Source organism: Juglans regia, chromosome 13 (genome assembly GCF_001411555.2).
Source record: "Juglans regia cultivar Chandler chromosome 13, Walnut 2.0, whole genome shotgun sequence".
Taxonomy (NCBI): domain Eukaryota; kingdom Viridiplantae; phylum Streptophyta; class Magnoliopsida; order Fagales; family Juglandaceae; genus Juglans; species Juglans regia.
This window is the reverse complement of record NC_049913.1, coordinates 9,180,053-9,197,884: the sequence shown is the minus strand read 5'-3', so window position 1 is coordinate 9,197,884 and position 17,832 is coordinate 9,180,053. Positions and strand designations below refer to the sequence as shown.

The 17,832-nt window shown below is 35.8% G+C and overlaps 2 protein-coding genes across 2 annotated transcripts; both read left to right on the top strand.

Moving 5' to 3' along the window:
* Positions 1 to 1,018: 1,018 nt before the first annotated feature.
* LOC109003170 (mitochondrial import receptor subunit TOM20-like) lies at positions 1,019 to 10,167 on the top strand. The gene is made up of 6 exons (XM_018981197.2): positions 1,019 to 1,205; positions 1,526 to 1,604; positions 1,694 to 1,863; positions 1,956 to 2,003; positions 5,236 to 5,322; positions 9,586 to 10,167. The coding sequence occupies exons 1-6, from the start codon at positions 1,107 to 1,109 to the stop codon at positions 9,709 to 9,711; spliced, it is 609 nt and encodes a 202-aa protein (XP_018836742.1). The 5' UTR covers positions 1,019 to 1,106; the 3' UTR covers positions 9,712 to 10,167.
* A 3,551-nt stretch (positions 10,168 to 13,718) lies between these two features.
* LOC109003177 (cytochrome P450 78A5-like) lies at positions 13,719 to 16,725 on the top strand. Its single transcript, XM_018981200.2, has 2 exons — positions 13,719 to 14,778; positions 15,864 to 16,725. The coding sequence occupies exons 1-2, from the start codon at positions 13,816 to 13,818 to the stop codon at positions 16,473 to 16,475; spliced, it is 1,575 nt and encodes a 524-aa protein (XP_018836745.1). The 5' UTR covers positions 13,719 to 13,815; the 3' UTR covers positions 16,476 to 16,725.
* Positions 16,726 to 17,832: the final 1,107 nt, after the last annotated feature.

Here is a 17,832-nt window from a genome sequence, read left to right as displayed (position 1 = left end):
TAATTTATAATTTAAATTATATTATAATTTGAGTCTAAAATTTTGTTAGACAAAAAAATTAATAGATCCAATATTCATTGGATTGAACGAAGGGCGGGGTTGGGCGAGGTTTCAACCCTACCTCTCGGGGATGGGAAGCGGGTGCTACCCGCATCACACCTACGAGAAAGTGTACCGAATATGTGTATTGAAATGTATTTTTTTTTAAGCATTTGTGTGTGTATTTTTTTTTTAGTATAAAAAAATATATACACATATACATTAAAAAAAATAGAATACACTCTTCGGTAGCCATTTTGGTATCGGAAGTCGGTGGGAGTAGCACTCCCCAAATTTATTTTTACAGATTGAGGGATAAATAAATAATAATAAAACAATATTTTTAGTGGCTTCAATTTACAACTATTTTATTCTCTAAAATAGTTTACAATTAAATAAAATGTTAACCTTATAACTACTTGTAAGATTCTACATGAAATGGAGGGTAGTTTTATAATATTAAACTAATTTTTAATAGAGTGAGATGATTTTATTGATTATTTAAAAGTAAATTTTAAAAAAATTATAAACAATTATAGGTGTATTCAACTCTTTAAACTTCAAAGTATACTAATTCGGGGAAAAATAAAAAAGACATTTTTTTTTAATTTCGTTTATTTTTTTAAATGAAATGAGATGAAAGTTAAAAATTAAATAAAATATTATTAAAATATATTTTTTAATATTATTTTTATTTTAAAATTTAAAAAAATTAAATTATTTATTTATTTTATATAAAAATTTAAAAAAAATTATAATAATTAAATAAAATAAGAAGAAATAAATTGAAATGAAATAAGCCATTCAACTTTACAACTGTCGTCTGTAGTCTGTACCTCTGTTGGTCGGCACTCGGTAGTTTTTTGGGCTGAACTTCCCGAGTTCATGGGTTTTGTTTTTGTGGATCACACCGGTCCATGTTGCTTCCCACGTGCGAGCAGCGGAAACCTTAAAGACGCGCGTCACCATTTTAAGGAACACATTTCAGTTGAAGGCCATCACAGTTCTCCTTTTAAACCCTAGAAACCTGCAACGACGTCAAACATACTATTCTCAACCGGTCCATCATGGAATTCTCTCAGGATGACCTCGATCGGCTTCTCCTGTTCGAGCACTCTCGCCAAACTGCCGAAGCTAACCACGCCAAAAACCCTCTAGATGCCGATGTTCGTATCTCCTTCTCACTCGCTCTCTTTATGTCTGTTAATCTCAATTTTGTTATTGATTATTTTCAACATTCTGAAACGCATTTAAAGACCTGTTTTCTGTGTGTGTTTGCGTGTGTGGGTGTTTATGGATGTAAGTATGTAGGTATTTTCTTTCTATCGGTAAAACTGTTTGTTTCCGTTGGAGTTAATTCCCATTTTATATGTTTTAACCCTATGGGGTTCGCAGATATTAGATGATTGGTCGTTTTTCTTGTTCTCGTTATTGTTACTTTAAGTTTTGAGTTGTGAAATTTTTTTTTGGGTCCGTGTAACTGCAGAATCTAACCAAGTGGGGAGGAGCGTTGCTTGAATTGTCGCAATTTCAAAATGTCTCCGACTCGAAGCTAATGATTAGTGGTATTCTAAGCATTCATAATTGAACTGGAACCTCTGTTGCAAAGAATTTTTTAACTTCGTATTTATGGACTTAAATTTGAATTTTATAGATGCCGTTTCGAAGTTGGAGGAGGCTTTGGTTATCAATCCAGTAAAGCATGATGCTCTATGGTGCCTGGGAAACGCCTACACCTCCCAAGCATTTCTCACTCCTGACCCTGATGAGGCAAAAGGTTCGTTTGATAAGGCGCATGACTGTTACCAAAAGGCAGTTGATGAGGTAAATTTTCTAGTTCCCAACACTTCAAATTTTACTGTACTTTGACGTCCTAAAAGCTCATAGAAGCTTTACAGTGGAGTTTGTTTTTGTAGGATCCAGCTAATGAGCTCTATCGCAAGTCTTTAGAAGTCACTGCCAAGGTGATTTTTAAGTCTTAACTGTTATTTCATTTGGACCATACTACCTATTACACTGCATTTTAATATGATGACTTGCACTGCCTAGAACAAAGAGGATATCTAATTGTTTTGTTAGTTTTTTTTTTTTTAAAATTGTTTTGTGAGCTTGTGTGGTAGTAATAGTTATCCATCTGAGAATATAGGGCTTACTAGTTGGTTGGAAGTTTGAAGCGTGAAGAACTTTTCTCTATGCAGTAAAGTTAGTTTCCTTTATATTGTTTTTCAATCCTGCTATGGCAGTAAATGGTTCTAAAAGGTTTGTTCTGGGTTGGTGGGCTTGAGATTGTGATGAGATATTCAGACCAAGTGGCATTGTGGTGGTAAAGGTGCTACAAGTATATGCCAGTGTCATCTTACGTAGTGTGCGTACCTCTTATTAGATGAACACAAGCAAGGCAAATACCATGCTGCACAAGAAAGCGGATATTGTTCTATGTTTTACTGGCAACACAGTTAATTACATAGATAGTGGTGTCGGAATTTAAGCAAGCAGGTTAAAGCAACATGCAATGTGTTGAGTTGGGATAGGCTTGGGCCATAGATTGATGTAATGCCCCAATGGAAAGTCCAAACCACATGGTCTATACTCCAAAAAGACTAGTCAATGATACAATTGGAGTCACATTGGAATATATTTTTTTTTTATAAGTTAAAAGTTTTATTAAGCACAATGTAATAGGCGAAACCCAAGTACACAGGAAGTATACAGAAGAAACACCTAGTTACATTCTAATACTAGAAAAATGAAGACAAGAACTCGTTTACAGCCCCTCCTTGAGTACAATAGCAAAGAACCAGCTAAGTAGAGTGCTTATAAAAAACTTCCAAAATGCATCTCTATTGCGTTCCCTATCATTAAAGCACCTCTCGTTTCTGTCCAACCAAATACACCACATAATACACATAGGCATCATCTTCCATTCAGCTGCCACTTGGGAACAAGTATGCATTTGAAAGTTGGTCCAGCTTGCTAGAAAATTGACCACTGCTTCTGGCATAACTCAGCTCAGTCCAAACCTTCCAAACACTCCATCCCATAACACTTTAGCCATTTCACAATGAAGTCGTAGATGGTTCACTGATTCCGCTTCTTTCTTGCACATAAAGCACCAATCCAAAACAATCATTCCGCGCTTCCTCAAGTTATCTATGGTCTGAATATTCCCTATTGCTGCTGTCCATACGAAAAAAGCCACCCTTGTCAGAACATGAGCCTTCCAAATCCTCTTCCAAGGAAAGCAAATATGATGGTGATTTAGTATCACCTTATAGTATGACCGAATTCCAAACTTTTTAGAGGATGTTTGTCTCCAGCTGGTCCCTGCCCTGTCTTCTTATCTCCACTGAGTACAACAATCTGAAAAAATCAGTAACCTCCTCTACTTCCCAATCCTGGGCAGATCTGGAGAAACTTACATCCCAAAGCACCACTCCATTGGAAAGACCCATCAAATCTGAAACTGAAGCTTGCTTATTAGTCGCCAATCTGAAGACAACCGGAAAGGCTCTAGACAATTCAGTATCCCCACACCAAACATCAGACCAGAATCTGATTTTTGAACCATCACCAACCGAGAAGTTGACTTGTTTCAAGAAACAACCCCAACCGTTCCTAATAAACTTCCATAGACTCACTCCATACGAACCCCTACATTCCTTGGTACACCAACCTCCCCAATCACTACCATACTTTCAATCGATCACCCCCCTCCACAATGCTTCCTTTTCTCCATGGTGTCTCCATAGCCACTTCCCCAACAATACCATATTAAAACTACATAAGCTATGAATACCCAAACCTCCATCAACAATCGGACACCAAGCTTTTTTCCAACTCACTAGGGGAGTTTTAGTCTCCTCTCCCATGCCTCCCCACAAAAAATCTCTATACCATTTTTCAATACGATTGGCCACACCAATTGGTAAAGGGAATAAAGATAGGAAATGTGTAGATAGCCGCATGCGGGAAGGGGTGACGGGGGTCCTTTGTAAGTTGGACATGGAAAAAGCATATGATCATGTAAATTGGAATTTTCTTTTATATATGCTTAGAAGATGCGGCTTTGGAGATAAGTGGTGTGGCTGGATAAGCCATTGTATTTCTACTGTCCGTTTTTCAGTGCTTGTTAATGGGCAGCCTTGTGGGTATTTTCTGAGTTCATGAGGTTTGAGGCAGGGGGATCCCTTATCTCCCTTCCTATTTGATATTGTTATGGAGGCTTTGAGTCGCATGGTGGAGGCAGTGGTAGGAGCAGAATTTATCTCGGGTTTTTCAGTGGATTCTAATTCTAATAGCCCTGCTACAATATCACACTTGCTTTTCACTGATAATACCCTTATTTTTTGTGAGGTTGTTGGTGAAAAAATTCAAGTTTGAGGGCTGTCCTGCTGTGTTGTCAAGCCATCTATAGATTAAAAGTGAACTTAAATAAATCGGAGTTGGTACTGGTGGGAGAAGTCCATAACATTCATCATTTGGCAGAATTTCTGGGGTGCAAAGTTGCTTTTCTGCCCATAAAATATTTAGGAGTACCGCTAGGGGCATCTTTTAAGGCCAAACACATTTGGGATGGGGTGGTCGAGAAGATAGAGAGGAAGTTGGCAACATGGAAAAGGACATATTTATCTAAAGGGGGTAGGATTACTCTTATAAAGAGTACTCTCTCTGATATCCCTACCTACTTTAAAGAGCAAGAACTTCTCATTCCCAAGCAATGTGGGATCTCATATACCACCTCCCTTATCCTTATCGTATGGGGTATCACAATTGATTTGGTTGGACATAGGTGGATGAAGTGGGATCTCGCCTCACAAAATTGGACTTCAGATGATTTTATGAGGTGCTACATTTATGATGGGCAATTATTGGTGGTGAAATAAATTTTTTTTTATAGGTAATCAAGAAGTTTTATTCATAAGAGAAGGCAAAGCCCAAATACATAGGATGTATACATGAGAAGTACCTAACTAGGGTTTACAATCAAGTTGATGGTGAAATAAGTTTTACAAAGATTATGATTCTTTTTTGTTGCTCCTAGTGATATCCTTGCTTCATATAGTGAAATGATGTAAATCTAAGCTTTACATCATTTCATTGTTATGCCAATTTATTTGTTTTTTAGTTTTCAATACCATTGGCTTGATTTTTTTTCATGTTGTTAATTTGATTCTGTTGTTTACTTTATCTAACTAGGCACCAGAACTGCACATGGAGATCCACAAGCAAGGGCTTGGTCAACAGACTATGGGCGGCGCATCTTCTGCTGCTTCTAATGAAAAGGTGTTGCTTTGATTTTTTTTTTTTTTTTAAAAAACTATATTGAAAGGAGTTGCACTTTATTTTTTATTTTTATTGGCACCTGGTGTCTAGGAGTAGAATCTTGACTAATCTCGGGGGTACACAGGCCCTCGGCTAAGAGTTTTATGCAAATGCACATTGGATAATTTGTACTTGGGCTATGTCTATTTGTATTAATATAATATAATCGCTTACCTATAAAAAAAAATTGCACCTCGGGTAATGCAAGGGGAAAATCTTCCAGTCCGATGGACCCTAGAGATTGTTTGCACCGAAGGGGACTTGAACCTTAGACATGGGGGGAGCATACCCCCAAGCCCAAGGCCTTTACCACTTAAGTCAACCCCTAGGGGTTTTGCACTTTATGTAAGAGGCTTCTATAAACTTTAGTGCATAGAACCTGTGGACTATGTGAGATGTGATATATGTAGGTTACCAGTGAGATTAATATGATTAACTTTGCATGTTTGGACTATATCTTTGTACATCACTCCAATATATGTCACATCAAATTTTGTGACTGATTCCATCTGGATTGTTAAGCTGATTGGGGTAGGGTCTAGTCGGTCTTCTCATCCACAACAGGATGTTGCAGTTATATAATCCATTAGTAACGAGGCTATCGTTTGATCCAATCTGCGGATGAATGATTTTGCTGAATTTTCTTGCATGAAAAATTTTGCAATCCAAAATCCTTGCCAGGTCGATTGCTTTGGATATCATCTGGATTATTGCTAAATTTAATTGTCTTAGAGCAAAAGTCCTCTCATGTTTACATTGTTTATTTGGATATCACTTATGATCTATGAGCATATTCTCTTCAGCAGTTATTGGTGTGTGGAGCATCTTTATGATTTGAACACAGTCTATCCCATCTTTCCTCTGGTCGGAAGCTTTTACTCGTTATTTACAGTCATTGATGCATGCACGTTTGAAAAGACATAATAGCAAGTGCATCATGGCCCTTATTGTAACACCCCCTTCCCGTAGGCTAGGTGTGTCACGTATTTTTCATGAAAATAAACCCGGCAAGCGATTCTCTAATTTCATAATTGAAAAATAAACTGAAGTAATTTATTATGAAATAAAAGGTCTAATAAAAATGTCTTCCCAAAAACATTAAAGGAATAAACTGAATAAATTCATCATAAAAGACACATTTTATTTTAGAAAGTCTGAACAAAAACTAAAATGCTCATTCTACTCCTGGCCTGCCTGCTCGTAATCATCATTTTCACCTGGGTGGTTAAAAACATGAAAATAAACTAAAATAAGTCGATGACTCAGTAAGAAATTTTTTTTTTTTTTTTTATAAATTAGAACTTTATTAGGCACAATGTAATAGACGAAGCCCGAGTACATAGGAAGTATACAAAAGAAACACCTAATTACAAGCTAAAACTCAGTAAGAAATCTATCACAACGAAAACGTAATAAACATAAGATTTTCCTAAGAACTTTCATGCTGAGCTTAAAATTATGACTATTCATGCTGATGCTTATGCTATGTATGACTGGTTTATCTGGACTAACTGACTGATTTATTTGACTGGCCAACACACTTAACCCTGTGTGTAAGGTTGTGCACTAGCCCCACATCCCGCTGCAGCAAGGGGAACTGCTGATAATATTCTAGCATACTATGGTGGACCACGACTGAGTTCGTGGCTTGCACACCACCCTGAACTGAACTGCATTGGTACCATACATCTGAATGACCATCTTATTAACTGATCTGATTTTTATCTTACACTTGAGTTTAAGATGGCTTACATGTCTTATACACATGAGATGCATGACATATTACATACATAATCATAATTTCTGAATGTAAACATGATGCGGAATAACATGATCGTATGCTATGCTGGATGACATGCTTGCATATGACATGAGCGGTTCATAAATAATGGCTATCAAAGAACTGGCTTGAATAATACATACATATAAGCTAACTGTGATGATCCTAATTTATGATCAAATTTACTTACCTCGATGCGTTTCTTTTTGAATAATACATCGTAACTTGAGACCTATAATCAATAAATAACTATCACTAAATTGTTTGGAAATAAATAAATGCTAATATCTTACTTAACTAAATTCACAATCTAATAGGTAGTCAAATAAATCTTTGTGTAACACCATAATCAATAAAAGTATTTAAATTACTTAAAATACTAATAACATAATATAATTTAGTAGAATACTTTAGCTATTTTAAAATAAGTCATAAAACTTCAATTCTTAAAATAAGTTTCCTTTCTTAACATAATTATTAACTCTTATAAGAAATCTAATAAATATTAATATCATTTAAATATTCTTAACATATTTCTCTATTTTCAACCTACAACTTTAATAGTATAATTATAACAACATCTATTAAAGTAGACAGTAGAATCTCATTTAATAAATCGTTCAAAATAATTTAAAAACTCTTACTGCTGAAAAATGATATCTAATCTTTCAAATATAATTTAACTGTATATATATATATATATAAATCTAAAATAATTGGTGGAAACATTTGATTAATAAAAGTAGACTCAATCATAATATTATTCAACACTCATAACTTATTCCTTAATTTATTTTTAAAGTATAACATAATAATTTTATTAAAATCTGACTAAATAGATAAAAGAATATTAAATAAACTATAAGCTCCATAATATACCTTTAAACACGTTTTAAATTCCTTAAAACATTTTCTTAAGCATAACCCAACAGCAAATAATCAATCTCACAAGAGTCAAGCCCAATTAAAACCATATACTAGTTTATAAAATTAGCCCCTTTTCATAAAATAGGAAAACCCGAGGCCCGCATGAAGAAGTCCACAAGGAACTAGGGCTTTCGGACAGATGGGCTTTAAGGCCCACGGCCCATCATGAAATGAAGGGTGACTACCCTTCAGGCAACACACGGCAACACGGTTTGAAGGAAAACCGTGCGATGGTAGGGGACTCACCGAGGAAAGCGGCGCGGATCGGCGGCCCTGGGCGGCAAACGGGATCACGGTGGCGGACTGGAGGCTCCTCTGAGCATGGTGGTGAGACGCCGAGAGAGAGAGAACGTGAGTCGGAGAGAGGGTGCTCTGTCACGTTGAAACGCCGTCGAGAGAGAGAGGAGGGTGGCGACGGCAGTAGGCTTCCCGGAAGGGAGTAGGTGCAACGGGACTAGGACGGCCGGCAGTTTCTGTGGTGGCTGGTTGGTGGTTCAACGTCCCTCTAGGTGGCTACCGTTGAAGCAAAACAGAGGCTTCGGCCTTCACGTCTGTGGCTGCTGCGACGTGTCTTCACGGCTGGGGATGGTCCAGTGTCTTCTAAGGTGGCCGGTGGTGGCGTCGGCGTGTTCTAGGCAGCTTGGAGTCGCCTTGGTTGATGGTGGTGCGAAGTCTCTTCACCGTGGCGTGCACGATTGTGCATGGTCTGGACAATGGAGTTGCCGCGGTGGTTCTAGTTCTATCGTCAATTTTGGTTGCTGCCGTTAGTGCTTTGTTGAGGAGTAAAACAGGGCTGAAACGCGCATGCATGGGGAAAGGTTTGTCCATGGTTTGTGGTGTATTTAATAAGAGGCTTCGTGAGCTTTTATAGAGGAAAAACTATGGTAGGGTTTTCTCATACGAGTTCGTCTCCTAAAAGGATTCGAATTAATCAATTTAAGGGATAAGGATGAATGTGAGGTTGTTGCTAACGGGTTGGGATAGGAAGAAAATGATATTTAAAATTCAAACTAAAACTCTAGTAAAAAAATCTAATAATAATAATAATAATAATAATAACAATAATAATAACCTAATTATCAAACCTAATAAAATATCCGTGTAATTATCTCTAATGATATAGGATCGGAATGTTACACTTATCCATGACTTATTTACTTCTATCATTTTTACACAAGCAGAAACAAGCCTGAAATGTGTCTGCATGCATGTGTGTGCAGACTGAAGTACAAGAAATTTGATTAAAATGTTAAATAGGCGTAGCCCAAGTACACAAGAAGTCATTTAAGTTAAACTTAAGCTTGATTTTTATTTTAACTTATCAAAAAAAAAAAACTTAAGCCTGATTTTTGAGATTGCCATAGACATGCTCGCACGCACACACTCGGAGGTTGCTTCTGCATTTTCCCCAATATAGGGAGAACGTCTAGCTTTTTTTTTCTCAAGTTCTTAATAGGTGCAGATGCGCATCAATTCATTTCTATTGGAGGTTGCTATTAAATTATATTATTTTCCAGAGTTCCAAGAAGAAGAAAAGTGGTGATCTCAAATATGACATATTTGGATGGATTATACTAGCAGTTGGAATTGTTGCATGGGTGGGAATGGCGAAATCCCACATACCTCCCCCTCCTCCAAGATGAGCCTTTTGATCATATTCAAGGCAACCTTGCTGATACTTTGCTGGCAGTTTCAAATTTGGGCTGATAGATTCAACAGTCTGGAGATATGGTAAATTCAGTCATACATGTGGTATGCTATCCACATACTGATTTTGACTAATAGTGTCTCTTTCCTGCTTTGGTAGGCTGATTATTTCACTCTTGTGATCTTTGCCTTTTGTTGGTTGGTTCTGCATTGGTAGATAGTATATTGAATTGAGCTATTTGTATCTATTTCCTTTATACACTCCTGGAGGGGTGTGATTAGTGAGTCATATTCTTGGCTTTCTGGGGTTATGATATTAGTACTTTACCAAACAAAGGGTTGTGATGTAACTAATTCTAGGATACTAGAGGCACATCTTTTTTATCTTCTTGGTGTGGAACCTTGGATCGTTGTCATTTTTTAAAAGTAATGAAGACTGTTATTGACTAGAACAATAGGTTATAGTTCAAGTACACGGGATCTTAGATCTTCAGATCATTGCATGTGCGGGTGTGATTATTTAGGGCTTAATTGGTTCTATTTTCGAGTATTGAGAACGTCGTTTGCATACTAGTTTCTTTCATCTTTTTTTCCTTCTTTACCAAGATTTTTGTGGAAAGATTCAGCTTAAAAACACTTTTCAAGGAACAAGACACTGAAGTTTTTTGGATGATTGACAATTGAAGTGGTGGTGTTTATGTAATGACTCACGGGATCATTGCAACAATTGGGTTTAGACCATTTAAGACTACAAGTAGATTTCCTTGGAGCCATTATAATTTGTAAGAAATCCCCATTCATTGACAATGTAAAAATGAAAGAAATTAAGGATTGACTTCAGTGACCAAGCGGATGATTATAATCTGGGTTATTACAGAACAATGAAAACTAACAATGGTGTTTAGTCACAGGTGCTTTCATCTTCAGAATATTGCATCCCGTATGTTTTAGCACTCCCAAATTTCAAGCGCCCTATATTCATTTTTCATAGTTAGAATCCAATTTTTTTCAGAAAAAGAATATAATAACAGCACAGGACAAGCTTGAACTCCTGAAAAAGGCCATGGAAATCAATCCGACACCTCGTGTTGCAGTCAGCTTATCTGTGATAGGCTGATGGCTCCATCGTTTTGCAGTCAAATTATCCGTCAATAAATGATTTGTCTAATGTCTCAGTGATGGAGTCAAGGTTTCAAGATATGGCTTCTTGTTGAAAGGAAACCTAATCTAGCACTCCTCTGTTTTGCGTCAAATACCCCCTCGAGTAGCTTTTGAATAAGGAAAATCATATTCCTCACAATTGTTTCCTGCCATTACTGAGACTTTCCTTTATTCAACACGTCCAGCAAATCTTGTCGAAATATAAAACTCAATGGTCCCCTGAAGCAGGCTTTATCCTGCTGTATCAGGCCCCACCACTTTCTCTTCTCGGCATGCAGTGGTGGGTAAGATGGCAAATATGGTGCTGGCCATAGTGTTATTAGTGGGAAGAAATCTCACCAAACCAGTATATTATATAATCACCAATACCAATAATTTTTATATGCACTCTGGTATTATTACATTCCATTGAAGTCCTTGTGATAATGTTAAAGTATCAAAAGTTAGCAAAAGAATTCAACTTTAGTTATCTTTTTTTCCTTTCTTTTTTTTAATCTTTCAGGGAAATCTCCCAGAAGGATCTATGTATTTTCCTGATGGCAAAGACTTCCTACTTTTTTGCACACACACACACACATATATATATATTCTAGTCTTTTGATCTCATTCCTGTTGGTGGAGTAGCTATTCAAGGTGTCTGTCGTAAATGTATTTGTTTTTGGCCACGCCTATAGGCCATTATCTTCTTCACTCCTCCAATAGTTAATGGCCGCGCCAATAACTCACAACTTAGTGCTGTGCTTTATTATTTTCCCTACAGGAGGTATGTTTGCTTTTGTAAAAAGTTGAGTCCTTTGTGATCTAAAACAAAATTTATATTTTGGGTTGGTGAGATTATGTGGGTAAAGAAGCATCCACGCGTCTTCCTTTTTTTTTTTTTTTTTTTTTCTGAGATTAGTTTATACATTCTGGATCAGTGGTCCTCTTATGCTTTGTTTGTTGAGTTGAGTTGAGTTGAATTGAGTTAAATTTTTTATGAATAGTAATTATAAGTTTAAATATATTTATGAAAAGTTAAAAAAAATTATAGATCTTATATATAAAAAAATTTTGAGTTTGAGACGAATTAGAAGAGGTCGAATATCCAAATACATTCTGAAATTAGTTAATACATTCTGGACTAGTGATCGTCTTACTGTCTTGGCCCCGATTATATTGGATGCCTTTTAACTCGTGAAATGAACAGTGTTCCGGTTGGGAGAGAGGTGGTACGTACTACGTAGCTGTATGCAAATCCGAGTGTTCAGATTGGTCGAGCAGGCAAGCCCAAAATCTAAACACAGATGAAACATATCTATTGAAGTTTACACAGTCCGTGCATAAACACGTTATTGGATTTGTTTAATTATAAAAAAGAATAAACACGTTATTAAAATGCAGAAGCAATCGTCATATAATTATTTTTAAAAAAATAAATAAATAATATAATTTATATAAAAAAATTAATTTTTTAATAATAAACTTTATTTTTTTAAAAATAATTATGTGGTCTTTACGTACTTTACAATTATATGTAAAATTATTCTTTAATTAAATATTCGACATGTTGAATCTATTTATTGAGAGAAAGTTTAGTCCAAACATAAAGATTAATGTTAAGATATAAATTTAATAATAAAATCTATATCTTCTTATTAGCATAAACTTTTGGGGATGTTACATCATTACCATATTAATTTTAAATTCTATGGCTAAAGGTAGATAACATTATATTAGTATACGTGAAAACATAATCGCATGGAATAAAAAATTGGTATAATCGTTTGTTTTTGAGTAATGATACATCTATAATATTTTATATAATACATTATACAATAATGTAATAATGTGTTAAATAATGGATATATTTATAAAATCATCTTATAAAAATAAGATGATTTTATAAATATATCCTTCATTTAACATATTATTATATAATATATTGTACAATTTATTGTAGATAAATCATTTTCCTTATGGGAATGTTGCCAGAAGAGGGATCCATTAACGGATCGAAAGGTGTCACAAAATAGAGGGGATGATTGGACTTGTACTTATGAGTTAGTGCAAACTATAGTGGATCCTCGCACGCTGGATTACATAGAGGTTCTACGGGAAACTGGGAAAGGGCCTAATAAAGTGTACGGAAGATATTTGCTCTGTCGCACGTACAAATTTTTTTTTTTTTTTTGGTTTGTTGAGAAGTGATAAGTGTAATGGCTTCTCAATGAACCTCACCTGAAAAATAATCCATGAACATTGTTAGATTACGATCCTCCGAACCGCAACTTTAGAGGGGATATTAAATTAAGAAATATTTGATTTAAATAAAGATTTTATTAAAATAAATATATAAATTAACATGACTTGGTCTCTAATACTTTATATTTAAATTTTTTTATTATATAATAAATTTAACATATCACGTAAGATATTATTATTTTATAAAATATTGAAAAATTCTAGTAAAATAGGTCAAAAAAACAATTAGTCTATGTATCATTGAGACACTTGTACCCAAAAAGAACGTCGACCCTAGTAAATAATATAAAATTATATATGTAAATTAATAAGAAATACATGATATTAAAGAAAGTATACGCGCGCGCAATGAAATTATTTACAGAAGAAAAACAGAGAACATAGGATATATATATATCAAAACCTCTTGTAAAATATATTGTATACATATAATTTGAATCCATGATTTTCTCCCGTGGCTTTGGAGAAGCGCGCCCCCACGTACATGAGGGCTAGCACGCACATACGTGCTAATTAACCATGGTTAGCAGATCACTGACCACACTTCAACCAGGATCACTTTCCACGTTCTATAAATTCAAATCGTTTACATGCAATCCTCCTCCAACAACAGACGTCTATCTCGTCTCTAGACAATTCCATTTGCTTTCTCAATATATATTTAGTCCTTTCGCAGCTTTCAGCTCTTTGGACAAAACATGGCGGACTCCGTCGTGCTAGCCAACCTCTCTCTTTTATTGCTTTGCATTGTAGCCACACACCTAAGTACTTATCCATGGCCTCTAATTATCACAATCCTTTTACCGTGTTTGTTTATGATCTTAGCAATCCTCCTAAATTATTGGCTTGTCCCGGGGGGCTTTGCATGGAGAAACCACCATCAAAACTCTCCCAAACTTCGAGGTCCGTCTGGTTGGCCAATATTCGGTACCTTACCCAACCAAATGAGCACTCTTGCTCATCGTAAGTTGGCTGCCATGGCTTCCTCGCATGGTGCTACTCGGCTCATGGCATTCAGTCTAGGAACCACGCGTGCAATCATCAGCAGCCATCCGGAGACCGCAAAGGAAATCCTATGCGGATCTTCTTTTTCAGATCGGCCCATGAAAATCTCTGCTCGTTTACTCATGTTTGAGCGCGCCATTGGCTTCGCTCCCGCCGGTGACTATTGGCGTCATCTTCGTAGGATTGCTGCAAATTACATGTTCTCCCCTAGGAGAATTTCTGGGCTAGAGGCACTAAGGCAACGCGTGGCTAATGAAATGTTGGAGGGAGCTTTGAAGGAGATGGAGGGCAGAGGGTTTGTGGAATTGAGAGGTATATTTCAAAGAGGATCTCTAAGTAACATACTAGAGAGTGTATTTGGAAGTGGCTTAGAATTAAAAAGAGAAGAGTGCTTGGGCGAGATGGTCAGAGAAGGGTACGATCTCATTGCAAAATTTAATTGGGAGGACCATTTGCCTCTGAAGTTTTTAGACTTTCAGGGGGTAAAGAGAAATTGCCACAGATTGGCAGGTAAGGTTAATAGCGTGGTGGGTGAGATGGTAAAAGAAAGAAAAAGAGCTGGGGAGTTCAGTGCTGGGAATGATTTTCTTAGTGCTTTGCTATCCCTGCCCATGGAGGATCGACTAAGTGACTCGGACATGGTAGCTGTCTTGTGGGTAAGGACTCTATAGCATGCATGCATTACAATCAATACTCGCACTCTAACAATGCCATGCAATATTTCCCATAGTACTTTATACATACGTACATATATATATATATATATATCAACATGCTGAAGAGTTAAATGATAAAGAATTAAATATCAGGCAACAGATACCATATATGAGTAATTTCTGAATCATCCCTATCATATATATGAATATTCTTAAGCTTTCATGTTGATAATACTTTACATGAGGATTAATTTAGAAAGAATTCGTGCTGATGATATATATGTGCAAGAAAAAATTATAAGAGGTAGAATTAATTTCGCACTGATCTCTAACACACCCATCCACACACACACACATATATATATTTATTCTCCCCATAATTGTTGCCAGGCATCTCTTTTGATCAGCTTGTTTGACGTACACATGAGATATTTTTTATCATGATTTCAGATATTTTTCCAGTTTTCATCCTAAGAATATTCCTTCGGTATAAATCTTCACAACTTTTTTACACTCTACATCTAATATTTTTTATAAGTTTTATTATTTTTTTCTTTTATCAAATATTTATTATATAAATAAAAAATAAAAAATAAAAAATAAAAAATAATTAAAAAATAATAAACTAAAAAATAATTTAAAAAAAATTAAAAAATTTTAAATTTTAAAAAAAATATAAAATATATAATACGAAAGAAGTTATGTAGCAAAACTCTTATCACCAATAGCACGTACAATACGTACTGTGCATGATCGGTAGCTTACCAAAATTATGAAGCTTTGGCTAGATTTTGAAATTGTGTTGATCTCTTATTCATCTTCAAATCTAGCAATAATTGCTGATATTAATGAGTGGCCCTTTAACAAGCCTGGTTTTAAAAGTTCTTTTAGCTGATCGAATTATACCTGCAAGGAATCATCATCACAAAGTACATGACCTCATGGAAATATCAAATGGGTTTGGGACCACATATATTACTTTAACTTAACAAGATAAGATATTTCTAAGCACTTTTGAAGCTGCAATCTAGCTAGTTGGTTTTGTATTTATAATATTATTTTTCTTTTCCTATGACCTCATGCAGGAAATGATATTTCGAGGAACAGATAATATCTCCGTACTTCTCGAGTGGATCATGGCCAGGATGGTTATTCACCAAGACATACAAAAGAAAGTCCAAGATGAGCTCGACACGTGCGTTGGCAATCACAGGCAAGTTCAAGACTCCGATATTCCAAACCTCCCTTACCTTCAGGCCATAGTCAAAGAAGTCCTCCGCATGCACCCTCCAGGCCCATTACTCTCGTGGGCCCGTCTTGCTGTCCACGATGTCCACGTTGGAAAGATTCTTGTGCCAGCTGGCACAACAACAATGGTGAACATGTGGGCCATAACCCACGACCCATCCATTTGGAAGGATCCATGGGTCTTTAGACCCGAACGATTTATTGAGGAAGAGGTATCCATCATGGGCTCTGATCTAAGACTTGCACCATTCGGATCGGGTCGTAGGGTGTGTCCTGGCAGAGCACTAGGTTTAGCCACGGTGCATTTGTGGCTCGGACGGCTTCTCCATGAATTTAAATGGCTTCCAATAGAATCTGTAGATCTTTCAGAATGCTTGAAGCTCTCCCTTGAAATGAAAACGCCGTTGTCATGTTGCATGATCCGTAGATGTGGCATAATGAGCATATGAAAAGCTAGTTGCATGGTGTAATTAGAATAATTTTGTGCATGTGTGAAGGAAAAAATGGTGTGATCGATTAAGTTTGTAAGTCCAGTAGTGCTTATGTGATCATGAATTGGGGTTAGAAAGGGACTTAATCCTCAAAGTACCTCAATGTATATGTGTAGCATAAGTTTAAGAAGACTAGTGCTTTTTAATTACTTATGGGAAGTTTGTTGACTTTGAGTACTTATAATTATGCAGGTTCAATTGATCCAAACACGCAGGTCTCATATATAATATTGTTTTACAGACAACCAATTCCATAAGATGAATCCGATCGAAGAGAGACGTATGTACTTAATCTCATATTAAGTTTCTAATTAACTTGAAGCTAGCGGAACCCTTAATAGTTTGTGTTAAGATATAAAATAAATAATAAAATTTATCTCTTTTCATTTGTTTAAGTTTTTGGGATAAATTGTAATTTTTCATGGTATCAGATGAGAAGTTTGGCCTATAAGTGGGAGGGAGTCTTAAGATATAAAATAAATAACGAAATCTATCTATTTCCATCAGTTTAAATTTTTAGAACAAGTGGTAATTTCACAGTTTACAACATATAGTTATCAACGCCCAAGATCATTATCCTCCAAAATGTCCAATTTTTCTTCTTCCTTTTTTTTTTTTTGAAATTAAAAAGGTTAGGCTAGAGGAACCCGGTGAAGGAAATAGATCACATCGAAATCATTTTTTAAATGAGGGCTGCTATAGCCATAAAGAGATTATAAAAATGTAATCCCACAAACTGACGTAGTTTCATGCGATCCGTTAGATCTGTTTTATAATAAAAGTAACTTTATAATCCGACGAACCAAATGAAATCATATCAGTTTGTGAGATTACTTTTATGTAATTTATTTGTGATTAAAATATTTCTCTTTCCAAATTGATGTATGGTGGGAATAAAGTTAGAGCTTTTAGCCAGGAGCAAACAAAAGTGGCACCTAATAACATCGCAAGATACGCTGTTTTTCTTTATATATGCATGTCATTGTATTAAAAGTAACTCCGAGCAAGATTGAGCCTAGCTAGCTTAACACCTTTATTTCATTATTTGTTTGTCAATCTGCTTTTGCAATTATATTTTGACATGCTTATATATATGGGACCTGTCGAAACACATATAACCTCACGTCTTTTCTATCTTTCTTCATAAAGTACGTTGTCCACCATCGATGACCAAAAAGCTTGTCTATTTTTCTCTAATCAAAGTGACAAGAGCTTGGAGCAGCCATTTCATGTAGTACTCGAACAAATCAACATACACCCATCATGATTTTATGATTTATTTTCGAAGAAAGATTGCGAGCCCCATGAAGATTTG

Excerpts from the sequence above, each read along its gene's own strand:
- LOC109003170 (XM_018981197.2), top strand. The coding sequence starts at position 1,107 with ATGGAATTCTCTCAGGATGACCTCGATCGGCTTCTCCTGTTCGAGCAC. Across the intron at positions 2,004-5,235 it reads CTTTAGAAGTCACTGCCAAG|GCACCAGAACTGCACATGGA; the intron begins GTGATTTTTAAG and ends TTATCTAACTAG. Across the intron at positions 5,323-9,585 it reads CTGCTGCTTCTAATGAAAAG|AGTTCCAAGAAGAAGAAAAG; the intron begins GTGTTGCTTTGA and ends ATTATTTTCCAG.
- LOC109003177 (XM_018981200.2), top strand. The coding sequence starts at position 13,816 with ATGGCGGACTCCGTCGTGCTAGCCAACCTCTCTCTTTTATTGCTTTGC. Across the intron at positions 14,779-15,863 it reads ACATGGTAGCTGTCTTGTGG|GAAATGATATTTCGAGGAAC; the intron begins GTAAGGACTCTA and ends GACCTCATGCAG.